The sequence below is a fragment of the Poeciliopsis prolifica genome, unplaced genomic scaffold, assembly GCF_027474105.1.
Source record: "Poeciliopsis prolifica strain line A6 unplaced genomic scaffold, Auburn_PproV2 SCAFFOLD099, whole genome shotgun sequence".
Classification (NCBI taxonomy): domain Eukaryota; kingdom Metazoa; phylum Chordata; class Actinopteri; order Cyprinodontiformes; family Poeciliidae; genus Poeciliopsis; species Poeciliopsis prolifica.
The window spans coordinates 158203-173450 of record NW_026562474.1 but is presented as its reverse complement, the minus strand read 5'-3'; the positions used below and the strand labels follow the sequence as shown (position 1 = coordinate 173450).

Here is a 15248-nt window from a genome sequence, read left to right as displayed (position 1 = left end):
TGGTTGAACTCAGCACTGCGATGTCTGTTTGCTTACTTGTGTTAAATGTTTGCTGCTGCAGGCCAGTTGACGGGTTTGAACAGAGGGAGGCGAAAAGTGGGTGGCAAACCCTCTTATTTATCTGCGCTGGAAATATATATATATATATTTATCCTAGCTTTGCTTATGTATTTTTAAATAAAATATCTAGAATATTTCTACATTTTGTTCCAATTCTTTCAAAATTGGAAAGTGCTACTTCACTGTGATTATCAGAATGTGGTTCTAGTGTCTGCTGCAGAGGAAAGGGAGAGAAAGTCTAAAAAGGGGCAGATGGAAAATTGTAGCCGTAATATTTTGAACCAAATCACAGACAAAAAAAATACTCTGCTCAGTTCAATAGCTTTCCAACCAATAAAAAAAACTCATTGAGGAAATCAAAGTGCCTATGCTTTCTTACTCAGAGGGGACAAATTGTTGACTCTGAATTATTTGTTAAAAAAAAAAAATATATATATATATAGGGACCCATCTTCAAATATTTAAACTTTCCACTACATATTGAACATGTTTCTCTTTAGCATTATTAAAATTTTATCACTCCCTGCCCTGGAAGAAATTTCATCAGAATGAATCAAAGTAAGCTCTGTTTCAAGGCATTAGCAGCAGATTAAAAGTCCAACTTCAATTAGATGACAAGTTTTTGATGTTCTTTTTTGTTTGCTATCATGCACCGGTCATAAATTTACTAAAGTCAAATGTATATTTAAAAAAAAACAAGACAAAATACACCCCCTTCTGGGATCAAAACACACTGCAATCTTGTTTAGTTTTGACATAAAATACAGCAAATATGAGATTAACATGTATGGGAAATGTGTAAATATATTTTAATACCAGGAATGAACTGGTAATTTGAGCTTGTTCTTTGATTGCATACTAATGTCACAGGAGACTGAAGTCTTCCTGAACGGCCAACAGGAAAAGCGGCAGCTTCACCCTGGACCAACACAGAGAAATGAGCGAAATATCAAAACAATCGCATATATCATGTAGGAAAAGGATTCTCTGTTAGCTGGCATGCTTCAAGCTAAAACTAGAGTTTTGATCTCGCTTTGAATCTATTTTTTTTTTAATTTTCTTATGGCTTGTGATCTGAAATAAAACAAGACAGTTAAACAGGTTTAGTTTTTGTTTTATTGCATTTGGTGGGGTGATAGGGCACATGACGGGCAATGTGTAGGAAGGGGTGGGGCTAAAAGGCAGATATGCTGGGTTAGGCTTGGAAACCATTCATAACTATTGGTCATTGGTGGTCAATTACCAGTTTGAGCTTCAAGCTAACTCCAATATGCACAAGCTAAAAAATAAAAAAAAAACAGAAAAAAAAAAAAAAAAAAAAAAAAAAAAACAGAAAAACTTGATTTCAAGTTATTAGTCAATAAATTTTAAGTCCCTAGACTAATAACAAAGCTCCTGTCAGGAAAAAGCTAGCAGGTAGCCTTGTTTGACGTGTGTGCACGTTGCCAGTAGCTGCGTTGCCATTACAGATGTGCACAAAACTTTGTTGATATTCCAATTATGTCGGAAACAAAAAAAAACAAAAAAAACTTTGCAATTAGAAATGTTTTCACTAAATAAGAAATGCAATAAAACCACACATGAATAACTTTCTTCATACAAAAAATCATTAAAAACATGCTGCACCATCATCCTCCAACCACTTCCTGTTGTCTTCTTTGTGGTTTACCCCAGTAGTTACATGATCACACGATCATGTGACTCGTGTGATGTGAAAAATTGTAGTTTTGGCAAAATACCCTGGTCAATAGGGCCAAAACAACTACATCATCCGAGAGTAAAAATGCTTAATCAAAAAATGTGTTTGTTTTCTTTTATCAAAATGATTCCCATTGAGCAAATTTGTTTTCATACATCCAATTTTGCAGCTTTAAGATAAATAAAAACACAACATGGAGACATTTGAAAGTTGGACATGCATAAGAAATACTGAGCCTGATAAAACCTCTTGACGCTGCCATCTTTAATGGGCTGGAAATGCCTGGTAGTGACGAGCTTCGTTTGGCCTGAGTGTAGTGCTCACCAGAGCAACTTACGGCCTTTTCTTAGTACACTGTAAATCTCCACTCACAACAGGAAGTCAACAAGAATATCAACAAGAAGTTTCAACACCGCCACTTGTTCTTATTATATAGTCAATGTTCATGCATGCTTGATCATCCTCACATTTCATTTCATAATCCTGATCTGTGTTATATTTAGGTCTCGTTTCTCTCTTAGGATAACGTGCACCAAGGTTACCTTCACTTTAATCGAAGTTCCCATCTATGTCACAAGTCTCAGTTTTAACCTCCTGTGAGATAATTGGTCTCAAACCTGGTTTTGATTGCTCACTTTCCTCTTGAGTAAAATATTGTCATTTATGTCATCATCAGTGTGTCACAATCCTTTTTACAACGTGGATCAAACTTTTTCTTGTCATATTTATATGCATAACATTCAGATCCAAAAGTTCTCATTTTTGAAAGGTCAGGTTTCTTTCCAGTTAACATGAAATATGGAGTCTGTCCAACATGTCTGTTGTAACATCTATTATGGATAATAGCAGCCGTCTGAATTGCACATGTCCATAAATCTTTAGGCAGATTACTCTCAATTAACATGCATCTTGCCATTTCAGAGATAGTTCTCCATGTTCTCTCAGCCGTCCCATTCTGACGGGGAGAACAAAGGGCTGAAGTTTCATGTCTAATGGCATTTTGACTAAACAATGATTGGAACTCTAGGTATAAACTCAGTTCCATCATCTGATCTTTTCATTTGATTTTCCCATAAAGTGCCACATCTGCAATAAACTTCTCTGTCCCTTTAACAGCAGCACTCTAAGCTTTCAGAAAACAGGTGAAAATAGCACCTGAATAATCATCTGTAAAGGCTAAGGTATATCTAAGCCCATCTTTAGCTGCTGGTTCTATTGGTCCAGTCAGATCTGCATGCACCTTTAACTTTTTCATCAGGATCTCTACTCCTGATCTGAGGAAATTTACCTTTTATGCATACTTCACATTTCAGATCAGGTTTTTCAGTTTTTCCTCTAATTTTCATTCCATCTGCAACACTTTCCAACTTTGACACATCATCATAATTCCATGCCATGTTTGAATTCCATAGCAGGCTTTGCACTCATCAATGTCATCTGTAAGAGTATTTAAATAGAACAGTCTATCATAAACATCAATATCAAAAGCCATACCATTTTTATGGATGAGTCGGTTCTGTCCATCTTTGAAGATGACTGTCACTCCTTGGGCAGTTGGAGCTTTCACTGAAAACATGTCCTGGTAAAATGACGGCATGTATATGGTCTCCATTAACATCATCTCCACAATTTGCCCATTCCTGTCTCTCAAGTGAACTCTCGCAGTGCCCTTCTTCAGTGCAATGCCACTGGCCCTCACACCATCAGCCAACTCCAACATATGGCTCTGAGGCTTAAAAGTTGAGTCGAAATCCCTGAATTCAGCAGAGTCTGTCACAATGTGCTTTGTTGCACCCGAGTTGACCATGAGGCCTCTCACCTTCGTGCTATAGATCTGGGCGTCGTCGATCTGCTTCACCTTGAAAGCAAACGTGCAGTCCTCGTCATCCATTGTCTCGCCTTTTCCGCCGACAATTTGCATCCTTATGTGTGACGCTCTTGCAGAAACTACACCACTGTTTTTGCTCTCTGCACTTGCCCGAGGTTGAAGCGCAATCCAGGGCTTTGTGCTCTCTCTGGCTGCAGTTGTAACAAGTGAGTTTTGTACTCCAAATTGTCTCTTCCTTTAACTTTCATCATGCTATCTTCTGCTGAGCCAGCAACACATAACTTTTCTGTGCTCTCATAGCTTCTCAGCTTTGTGTTAAATTGGGAAAAAGTTAACTCTTCATCACTCTATGTAACATAAACAGAGAATGGTTTAAACTCATCAGGCAGGCCTTTTAAAATCATTGCTGTCAGCAGGCCATCACTTAAAACGTCTCCTGCATTACGCAGCTCTGTAATTGGAGTTTCTCCTCGGATAATATAGTCAGTGAGGTTCTCATTGACACTGTTCTGAAGAGACGTCTGCTCTGTATACAGAGTAATCACTCGTGACTTACCTGAACCAGCATAGTGATATCTGAGGATCTTTAAGGTTTTTCTACCATCATCCGCAGCATCTCTCATGACAAGAGAAAAACTCGAATTGTCCAAGACTTTAATTAATTCTGCATACGCCTCTTCATTTTTGGTGGCATCTTCTTCTGCATCGTCAGGTTCGTCCTTCAATAATATGGTATTCTTCAGCACTAGCAGACGTAAATGGGCCAAAAACTTTGTTTCCCACAACTCATACTTCCTTTCATCTCCATCAAAGCATAATCGGTTCCATCAGCTTCCAAACTCCTTCCTGGCCCATAACTATTGTCACTGCCATCTTTAAAGGGCAGGAAATGCCGGGTGGTGACAAAAGAAAAGGACCACAGCCTTCAGTTTCATTTGGCCTGAGTGCAGTGATCACCAGAGCAACTTGTTGCCTTTTATTAGCAGATTGCGCCCACCTGTTAAAATCTCCACCCACAGCAGGACGTTAACAAGAACATCAACAATAAGATTCAACAGTACCACTCAATGAAACCTCATCATAGGAAAATAAAAAAAATTAAGGTCTTAAAATTGATCTTAAAAAACAAGAACAAGTTAGAGTTTCAAAATAAAGGCCTTGTGATAAATTAATTATATTAAACTATTTAATATAATAATATATATATATTTTTTCAATAGAGTATAAAAAAGTAGTCACACAAGTATGAGGTGCAAAACATTTTAAATCCTATATTTAGGATGATTTTGTTTGCATTTTCTCCATGGAAAGCTGCCATTTGAATACAAAATAAATAAAAAAATAACTTTCCCCTCGTGGAAGGAAGCAATCAGGCCTGAAGAATGGAGCTGATTTCAGCCCCCATTTATATTAGAGATCAGAACTGAGTCACAATCATTGAATACATGCAGACACACAAATGTTCAGCAGTGGGTATCTGACTGCTGGGCATTGCTCAGCACATGAACAAACTGGAAAGATTCAATGGGTATTTTGGAAGCAGCTTTCCTGAGCTGGAATCCTATTGGAAACACTGAACTCTTACATCAGTTTGAAAACCTGCAGTTGGTCTTATAATGAAGCATCACCTTCCAAGATACAGAACTTCACAACATAGAGTGTTGGAAAGTGCTGATGAAAATTCCAGGTTTGTTTCAGTCCTTTATCCATCCATTATCTTACACCATTATCCCACCGGGGTGCCTATCTCCAGCTGTCAGCAGGCGAGAGGCAGGGTCACCCTGGAGAGGTCGCCAGGGCAACACAGAAACAAGCAGGACAGTCGCCTCAAGCCATTGTAATCATAATTGGTTCACAAATATTGGTTGGTCAAACTGTTAATCTTTCAAAATCCAGAAATATTTGAGATCTCCTCTACAAGCAGTTAGTGCCAGTTAAAATATCTCAGACACCAAATATACCTTAATATCAGAGGTGCAGAAAAAAAATCAAGTCCACAGAGAATCACACTTTCTAGTCCTGGCAATTATGAATGGATTCAAAATGCTCAGAATTTTTTTTTTAAGTTTTAAGTTTAATTTCAAATTTTAAGTTTATTTTTGCTGCTCCTGTTTTTGAGTGTACAGCTTATTGCATAACCTGCCCAGTCAGCCACCATAGGTTTTTTGACTAATTATTTGATATATTTTATTTAAGAAAAAGCCAGTCAACTAAGCTAAACTAATATTAATTTAAAATACACAATTTTATGCACAGACCAATTTTTGTTTCAGTATAAACTGATGGAAATTGATACAGTACAGAACTTTATTGAATTGTTTTAAATAAATGTTTTGTTTTTTACTCTGTGGGCTGCACAGTGGCGCAGTGGGTAGCGCTGTTGCCTTGCAGCAAGAAGGTCCTGGGTTCGATTCCCGGCCCGGGGTCTTTCTGCATGGAGTTTGCATGTTATCCCTGTGCATGGGTTCTCTCCGGGGTTCTCCGGCTTCCTCCCATAGTCCAAAAATATGACTGTCAGGTAAATTGGCCTTCCCAAATTCTCCCTAGGTGTGTGTGCATGGTTGTTTGTCTTTGTGTTGCCCTGCGACAGACTGGGTGTACCCCGCCTCTCGCCCAGAACGCAGCTGGAGATAGGCACCAGCACCTCCCGAAAATGGATGGATGGATGTTTTACTCTGTCTTCTCTTGTCAGTCACATAATTTAAACAGAATCTCCAGATCTCCAGATGACAAATCACTAGACACTGAAGGATTCAAAACTTAAAATATGCATTGATACAGACAGTGGAAACCATCTTGGTGATACCAACGAAGCTACTGTAACTCTTGGGAGTTCAGCCAGTCGGTACAAAAAAAAAGGTGATCCTGCAAACTCTAGATTAGCTTCCAAAGCTGCTTTTTCAAAGACTTTTGATATTCCAAATGTAAAATTCTGTGAATAGGAGGATTTTTCATAAATAATTTGGAGTTAAGTCCAACAGAAAAAATTGGCAAAAAGATGAGTCAGCCGATATTGAACACTGAATTGTTTGGAGTCCACCGTATCCTTATTTTGATTGGTACCGATTCAAGGAGGTTTCTCAAAACCAGAGTAACACTTTGTTTTCCGCTAAATGAGATTGCTTACATAACCACCATTAAAAAGCTTATATAAACACACAAATAGAAAGGTAAACCTGCTAATTGGTCATTCTTGCTGCATGTTTAGTATCCAAGTATTCAGTTGTTAGGTTTAAAGTTTGATGAGCCCAGAACTTTCTCTGTCATAGGAATGTCAAAAAATACATGTTGACATTGGGAATGTGGGAATGTTGACATTCCCACTCAACATACCATCGTCTAGTAAAGAGTGAAACATCATTTCAGTCTGTCATTGTCATGTCTGTGTTGTTACTATAATCTCGCTTCCCCCAGCACCTCGTTTAAAGCACCCTTGAGGGATCCAGAAACACAGCAAAGAGAAAGCGCTGCCTTAAACGTGTCACCCCGGCTTCATTTAATGAAAAACATCCGGCGTCGGGCCATACATCAAAACAATCCTCCAGGAGTCAGGCTGCTGCTTGGAAAGCCATGTAGAGTGTGACTGATAGGAGATCTGATGCAATTCTCTTCCTAATTCCCATCCTGCTCTTCTCTCCAGAGACGGGATATTATTAATCTGGATTTAAGACTGGGGACAATCTTCCTCAAACCTAATCCCACCGACCAGCTCGCTGTGAAGGCCTCACACCGAAACACGCAATTCTCCCACTTGGGAGATGCTCAAAATTATTTCTTACTATAATTAAAGTTCAATTATAACTTCAATATGTTACTAGATTATTTGAGTTTGAACAAGTTGAGGAGTTGTGGGTAGAATACATTTACAGATAAAGATGTAGTTTTTTATCTTAAATTCAACATTTATATATTTTATTACAGTTCTGGCTTAATTACTCCCCTGAGTGGATTGTTCTTTCAATTTTCTGTTAGTTGTACGATTAGTCACTGGCTAAATTAGTTGACAATTAATCAATGAATGAATCATTTCAGTCCTAGACAAAACAATTAGAACTGCTAACATACTAAAAGACTATGACATCAGATTGCGGGAATAAATTCAACTAATATTTATGTTTTCATTGGGAATTTTTCTCCAGCTTGTATTCCTGAAGCTGATCTGTTGGCATTATCTCTGTGACCTCATCTGACATTTTGTCCTGTATTATAATTGTAATTTAATCTCGCTCAGATCTCTGCCTTATTCTGCATTTTATCACTCTGGGAGCACTTCAGACATTGAAGGGTCCAAAGGATTTGCTCTTCCGTCAGTAATTCTCGCAAAGTGACATTTCCATGAAGTCTGACAACTTAACTATCATATCTTTCCATACTGTAGCGTTCAGATCTTGACTTGTTGACAGTTAGACAAGCAAGAATGTCACCAAATCCCACCAAAGCAGTGATGCACCCAGGGTGCCATTCATTTTTAATGTGACTTTATGTGAGATCTGAGCTGCAATGAATCGTTGTAGTCCATCGATGGACTTTGTAGACAAATGAAGAAACGGTTGGGGAACAGCTGGGGTGCACTTTGTTAAGAGGCTTGGTAGCATCAGGCTTAGAACTCAGCTGTATATTGAACTGAATCATATGGAAAGGATTTTCTGGGAAAAGTAGCGATTGAAGAGTAATATAAAATATTAGAGTAAATATAAAGCTTTACAGTGAGTTCCACCTTAATATATTTAGCATTACATGGTACCTCTGACCCCATTCCATCCAGAACTTTATTTCTGAACAGAAACAGAACTAAAGTTATTGTCTTTGGACCTAAAGAAGAACAATCTAGAATCAACACACAGCTTCAGTTCTTATCAGATCAGGCTGAACTCTGGGAATGATGACCTCTGACCTTTAGAGCCACAGAAAGACCATTGCAAAATCAGCCTTCTATCAGCTGAAGAACACTTCCAGGATTTTAGGATTAATGTTTAATGCTTGTGTTCTCTGTGATGACATTTGACAAAATGATCAGTTACTGCACTTTGTCTTTAAGGCATGAAGCACTTTGAACTGCCTTATTGCTAAAATGTCCTATGCAGATAAACTTGACTTGACTTTTGTGTCCAGATTTGGCTCCCGTAGCTCAAAGCCTCCAAGGCAGAAGAACCACAATGTCACTCTTAATTCTGTGATCCAGAATGACCGGCACCGATAAGCAGCACACAGATGGAAGACTAAAAGATCCCCACACCGTTTCTGAAGGCGGTCCAACTTGGTAATATCATAAGACATTTACACATAATGGAGAGTTAATGTGAAAATGATGGCCTTTTCAAATCAAAGCTGCATGTGGGTGGTGGAATCGAAGGGGTGGGAGTGTGAGGGGTGTTTAGGCTTATCGAGCGAGCAGGATGGGGAGGAATGGGGGGACTGTGCAGCTGCTGGAATGTTCCAGGAGAGCTGGAGAGGGAGTGACATTTTCTGTAAGATATCTATCAACAAGGTTTAATGGCTTTTCTGAGCACTAGCTGAAGAAATGGCATTTTTTATGGCTAATTAATAAGTGAATAGATGATGATGAATGTCTTCCTTTTTTTTTTTTCCTGTTAATGAAATGATTGGTTGTTTGTATTGTCAGAGGGAAAATTCCCTGCTCTGTGTTGTAATCTCAGCTTTGGTTCATAATCATACACACCTAAGAAGTAGCTGCATGAGCAGAGCTAACCAGAGCATTCATATCAATGCTAACAGTCATTTTACCCAACATGATGCTAATTTGATAATTTCATAAATCATTTCAGGCAGTTCTCACAGAGTCATGAAAAAGTAGTTGCCCCCCCCCCAATTTATTTCATCTTTGCTTCATTGTCATGCTCGTAAATTAGTACAAACCAACCAAGACCTAGATTAGGTAAGATCATGAACTAACTGGGATGAATATTTGTTTGATTTCATTTCATTAGCAACAAAAAGGCTAAAATGATGACTTGACCTCCAGAATTAAGAGATTCCTGAATTTACCAAAAAATTCTCAAGTTGGATTCATCTGGTTGAAATTTTGAAAAATAAAAAAAACAAAAACAAAACAAAACAAACAAAAAAAAACTCAAATTAAGCACTTATTGCTAAAAGAAGAGATTAGGCTTCGGGGATATTGATCAATTATTATAACCAGTAAATAAAACAAAACTCAACAAATCAGCCCAACAATGTATCAAGAAGTCAAGCAGAAAGCCAAAGTATTTTTACAAGTATTTTTTTTTAGTTCCAGACTCACTTAATACAAATAATCAAGCGGCCATTAACAGAATGCTACAATGCTATGATATTATATGATATTATATACTTATATATATATATATATAAATAAAGGAAATAATTATTCAATTCCATTTTGTATATATTCATTTTAATTAAAAAAAGTTTGTGCTATTTTTTCAGCTGTCTTTTTCAGCTAGACCAATCAATTAATTGTTGCCTTAATCAATAATAAAAAATAAAAAAAATCTGAAGAATAAAAAGAAAAAATTTCCAAAAAGACAGAAGGAATAAAGAAGTTAATTATTTTTTTTTTTTGATTGTATATCTTTAACCATCAGAAAAGTACGGCAGGAGTTATAAATATTACAAAGTAAATTTGTTGAAAACAAAGAGAATAAAACCTTGTCCCCAACCGAGCAATAAAATAAAACTAAGTGCGACAGTAAATGTAATGTAAATCTGCCAGAAAAGATGGCCATTAAATGAATGCTGATTTATCTGCTTCCCCAGGTATGTCTCCTCGAAGACAGCTTGAGGATGTGCTGCATAAGGCTGCACACACAAATCCCCACCTTTGATTTCAAAAACTCTGTTGCTCTGTGGACCAAAGGCCCATACACAAAAAGAACTACACTAACACCTACCATTTTGAGAGCAGAAGCATCCATCATAGAGGAAGCTGTGTGTGCACATATATGTCTGTGAGAGTCATTGATTGCAGAGAAAGATTTTCAACGTAGCACCAATCAATAGCATGGGTGCTCACATAACTTTAGTCAAGGACAGAGGTGGTAAAACAGAAAGAGAGGAATCAGCATCAATCAACAAATTGATCTTGTCCTCAAGTGACTCTGATATGAATGACGGCAACTTGAATTTAGGATGACAGTAGAAAAAAAATGCAGAGTTTAAGTACCATAGCTATGTAAAGTTACAGGTAAAAAACACCACTCAGTGTACATGGAGTATCAATGCATCCTAGTCCTTGTGAACTCAGAGTACATTTTTAATCACTCAGCATAGTGCAAATGATATGGATGAGATGTAGACTCATATTCAGGAAGCTTCACATAATTTAGTGTAATCATGTGTATACCACAAATGTTCCATATTATCGTGTAATAGTCATTTTATTTTGTGATGCAGCTGAAAAACATACAAAATAGTCATTCAAGACCACATATATTGATTCTTGACACATAATCTCTACAACTCCAGCTGAAATATCCATCACTAATGTGGCCTATACATGTTTAGAAACCACAGTTTCCAAGAAAAACAAAAAATACACACTATCTAAAATCCAAGAAGATTGAGTGAACCGCCTATTTTCTGCAACAATGTTTGACTTCACAAACCTACCCAACAGGTTTCTTCATAATGGAAAAAAAAAAAAGTCCTCAATCAAACAACCGCAATTTGAGTAAGACACTTTAAAAGCCACAAAGTACAGAAAAAAAACTTACGTGTTTTGCGTTGGCTATGTGTATGCGTGGTCAATGTGGTAGAGGCCTCCTCTGTAGTAGTATGTTCCGTAGTCCACATTTGCGTAGAGTCACGAAGAACTGTCGGATTCACAGGAGATGAGCTAGTAGTTGCTGCTCCAATTACAAAGGTTGTCCGTGGTGCTGCAGTGGTCGTAGTAAAGACTGAAGGTATACGTCCATTACGATTTCCAGGGTTTCGAGGTGTCACCTGACTTCCAGAGGCTCCGCCTCCTCTGGGGTTTATAGTTGTGGTCGAAGCAACAGTGCGAGTTCTGCCTTTCGCCACAGTTACGGTTCTAGGTGTGGGGTTTCCACCATCCACTGTGGGAGTAGTTGTAGTGGTGGTAGTATCAGGACCTTTAGGAATCCCGCTTGGCTTGGAGAGAAAGATGGGATCTTGGCCTATTCGATTAGCATCCACCAGGTCGGTTGGCACATAATCCCGCACTGTACCCACAACAATCCATTTCAGGAGCATTAAGCTCAATCCAAGGCCAATGAAACCAATAAGTAAAGGGACCACGCACAGCCATGTCTGTTGGCGAGGCCACACAGCACACCGAAAAGGACCCTGATCCTGAGCCTGGGCTTCTCCACGGCCCCCGGTAGCTCCCGAACCTTCAGGTTCTTCCAGGATCACTGCCCCAGATACAGCAGCTCCGGAGCTCTCACTCATCCTGCCTTGCAGTCCTTTATGGCTCATCGAGGGTTAACCTTGCAATAGGCATTGATAGCACATTGCAAAAAGGTTCTTGACAATGCCAGACTTTGAAAAGATGATAGGAATGTAGAGGCGGACAAAGTAGCAACAATAGTAACTATATGAATATGTATCCGAAAGATACGAAGAAAGGCAGGGGTAAAGAAGATACATGCAGTCATGCAGTCAGGAAAGCACAAGTACCCACACTCACACTCAGAGACACCCAGTCAGATACAGGAGAGGTTTTGTAGAAACTACCAAATTAGTTGATGCTTATTCCTGGCCAACTGTCAATCGCCAAAAGGAAGCTTCAAAAATGTTCACTGTGAAATCAAGCAAGAGAAGAGGGAAAAAAAAAAAAAAGAGATGCCTTTAGCAGGAAAGTGTGTGGGATGAAACGTCTTCACATCTGTTAGAAATCAGTGCCATCAATGTTTGGATGCCAGTGCAGCAGAAATCCACAGCTTGGACGTGATGTGAACATGTAGCAATCCGAGTACAAATCCACAATGGGACAGGGAAACTTGAAGGGTGGGTCCAGTCTCTTTCCCAATCTTCAGAGCTCTGAAAGGATGCTTCCTAATGCGGGATCTGACACAACACCTTTAGTCAAGTCACCCTTCCCTTCGAAATCTCTTCCTGGAACGGAGACCAAAAAATATAAATTACGAGTCGGCAAAACACTCTCTGACGATTACTTAATGCCTCTAGCCACCGGTAGACTTTCTGCAAGTGTCTTCCTTGTATCTCTTTATGTATTTGTATGATCTAAACCCACTTTGCCATGAAATCCAAAAATCAAGTTATTTGCCCAAAAGTGCTAAAAAAGATACTTCAAGGAAGGACAAGAGGGTGAGGTAGGAAAAAAAAAAGGGGGGTGTTGTCACGCAGGATAGCAGGGCGGATAAATCTGCATGGAGTGATCCTGCTCGTTCTCTGGCTGGCTGTGGATCAGATTTCCCCCAAGCTGTCCGCTCAGCTCTCTTGCCGTCTCAGGGTACCATTTGTTAATGCCGCAGCAAAGCCATCAGGAAGACTCTTGTCATGTCTTTGCAAGGAACATTCCGCCACAGAGGGGATAAAATGTGAGAGGAGGTGTTGATGAGGAGCCAGGGAGTTGATAGAAAAAAAATTTAAGGAAAGATCAGAAAAAAAGTAAGACCATCAGGATAGGATAGTGTTGAAAAAAAATCCAAGGATAGTGCTGGTTGGTATTGTCCCTTTTAGTTCCTGATAGCCTGCACGCTTTTCAGTCCGCCGGTTGGTCTGGTAGCTGAGCTCCTCTGCCCGTTCTTCAGTCCTGGAAGCTTTTTTTTACATTTTTTTCAGAGATGATTAAAAATGTGCACCCCACTCCGGAGTGAAGACTTGCAACCACAGAGGCACACGCTTCCCCAATCAACCAACCCTCTCCTCCTTTTGGAGTTTGCTGCATCAAATGATGCAGCCGTCTTTACCTGTAGCAGTGGTGATGCAGACGTGCATACAGCTGCCTCCTGAGCTGCTGCCACTGAGAGACAGGGAGCGAATGAGAAAGGTGGGGAGGAGAAAAAAAATCCAACAGAGCAGAGTGCACACTGGTAGAGCAAGGGAAGGGAGAGATGGAGAGAAGGAGGGAGGGAGGGGAGAAAGAGGCTGCACCTGCTTAGATGCACCAGCTCTGGGAAGAGTGCCCACCTCCGTTAGCGGGGAGGGGAGAGAATAAAAACACAGCGTGCATACAGAAATGTAGAAAAAGCAGAGTAGAGGTGTGTACCGATGAAGATTATGAGAGAAGGGATAGGAAAGAGGGACGGAGAGCTCTGCTTCTGCACACGAGCCAGATCCAGGCAAGAAGTCCCAGACGGAGGCGAGCAGAGACGCTAAGCGGGAAGCCATCAGTCAGACGCTCAGCTCCACCCACTGAAGAGCTTTAAAAGAGAGAGAGGGGGAAAAGGAGAGGTAGAGTCTTAAGCTAAATATCCGGGTGAATTCCAATACCGTGACTGATATTTATGTGACAAAGCCTAGTCTTGCTCAAAATGTATTTGAAATAAATGACAAAACAGTAGCTGGAGTTGTATAATGACTGTAAAGAGGTGCGACAGTATGATAGTACCATATTACCCTATAATTTGCTATGTAATATATCACATAGCATTTTATGAAAGACATTAAACACACACTTAATACATGCGTACATATATACGTATGTAAATATATTTATTATAACTTCACCTATATGTTATATTATAACTTATAGCTAAGTTATAACACAACTTAGCTATAACATAATTAAATATATATGCTAAATTATGTGTAGCATTTTCAATGATTAATGAACAGAATAGTGTTATCAGATTAATTTATATGTCTTTGACATATTTCTCAGCAAGGACAAACCAGCACTGAAAATCAAACTTAAGGCCATAAAGTCTCACAGACAGCTATGTGCCCTGAGAAAAATCTTTTAATTACTCCTCTGGGAGACATCAAATGATGCTGTGCGTTTTCACATTTTTGTCTTCTGACAAACAAATCAAAATCAACAAGCGCTCACTCGTTGAAGCAGCTTTTATGTTACTGTGCTGATTTGATCCAATTATTAATGATGCTAAGAAAGACTGTTTGAGATATAATTGTAAACATATTATATTGTATTGTAATTATTTAATCCTGTATGGTGAATGATGTTTTCTCATTAGCTGAATGCATCACTCCACTGTACACTTGTTCTCTTTTGTTGACAAACTGATAAGTCCAAATAGTCAGCATGAAGAAGGGAGTGCAATATTTCTAAACACCTGAAAAAATACCTATTTTCATCAAACGGAAATGCCAAGTTCACAAAAGTATGCTTTTACCAATTTTAACAGTTATGATTATCTGTACTTTTTTCATTTTCCAGCATTATACCGGATTAAAGTGAAGATGTGAGCAAAATATACATGTAATTTAAAGTCTGTATTTACCAGACTCATAACGCCATTTTGTATCATAGTCAAGTGACTACGTTTAGTTGTCATCAAAATGCTATATATATATCAAAACAACAACTTCAAAGAAATCTGACTTTGCATCATAGACACATACGACACTTTAAAATCTGATTCTGTCTCTTTAAGAACCTCCCACTCTTTTTGACACTCCCTTTTCAGCATGTCAACAAAACAGTGTTTCTCAATGCTGCCCACTGATGTCAATAAACAACCCTCCTTTGGAGCAGTGTTTGTATGTTACTTATCT

At 38.8% G+C, this 15248-nt stretch overlaps 1 protein-coding gene across 1 annotated transcript in view; it reads right to left on the bottom strand.

The window, feature by feature from the left end:
* LOC129353944 (pro-neuregulin-3, membrane-bound isoform) overlaps positions 1–13541 on the bottom strand; it is a 388725-nt gene extending 375184 nt beyond the window's left edge. Inside the window, exon 1 of the mRNA XM_055023390.1 lies at positions 11300–13541. Within this exon, the coding sequence (XP_054879365.1) occupies positions 11300–12023 (724 nt within the window). The 5' untranslated portion in view covers positions 12024–13541. The remainder of the gene's footprint in view (positions 1–11299) is intronic.
* Positions 13542–15248: the final 1707 nt, after the last annotated feature.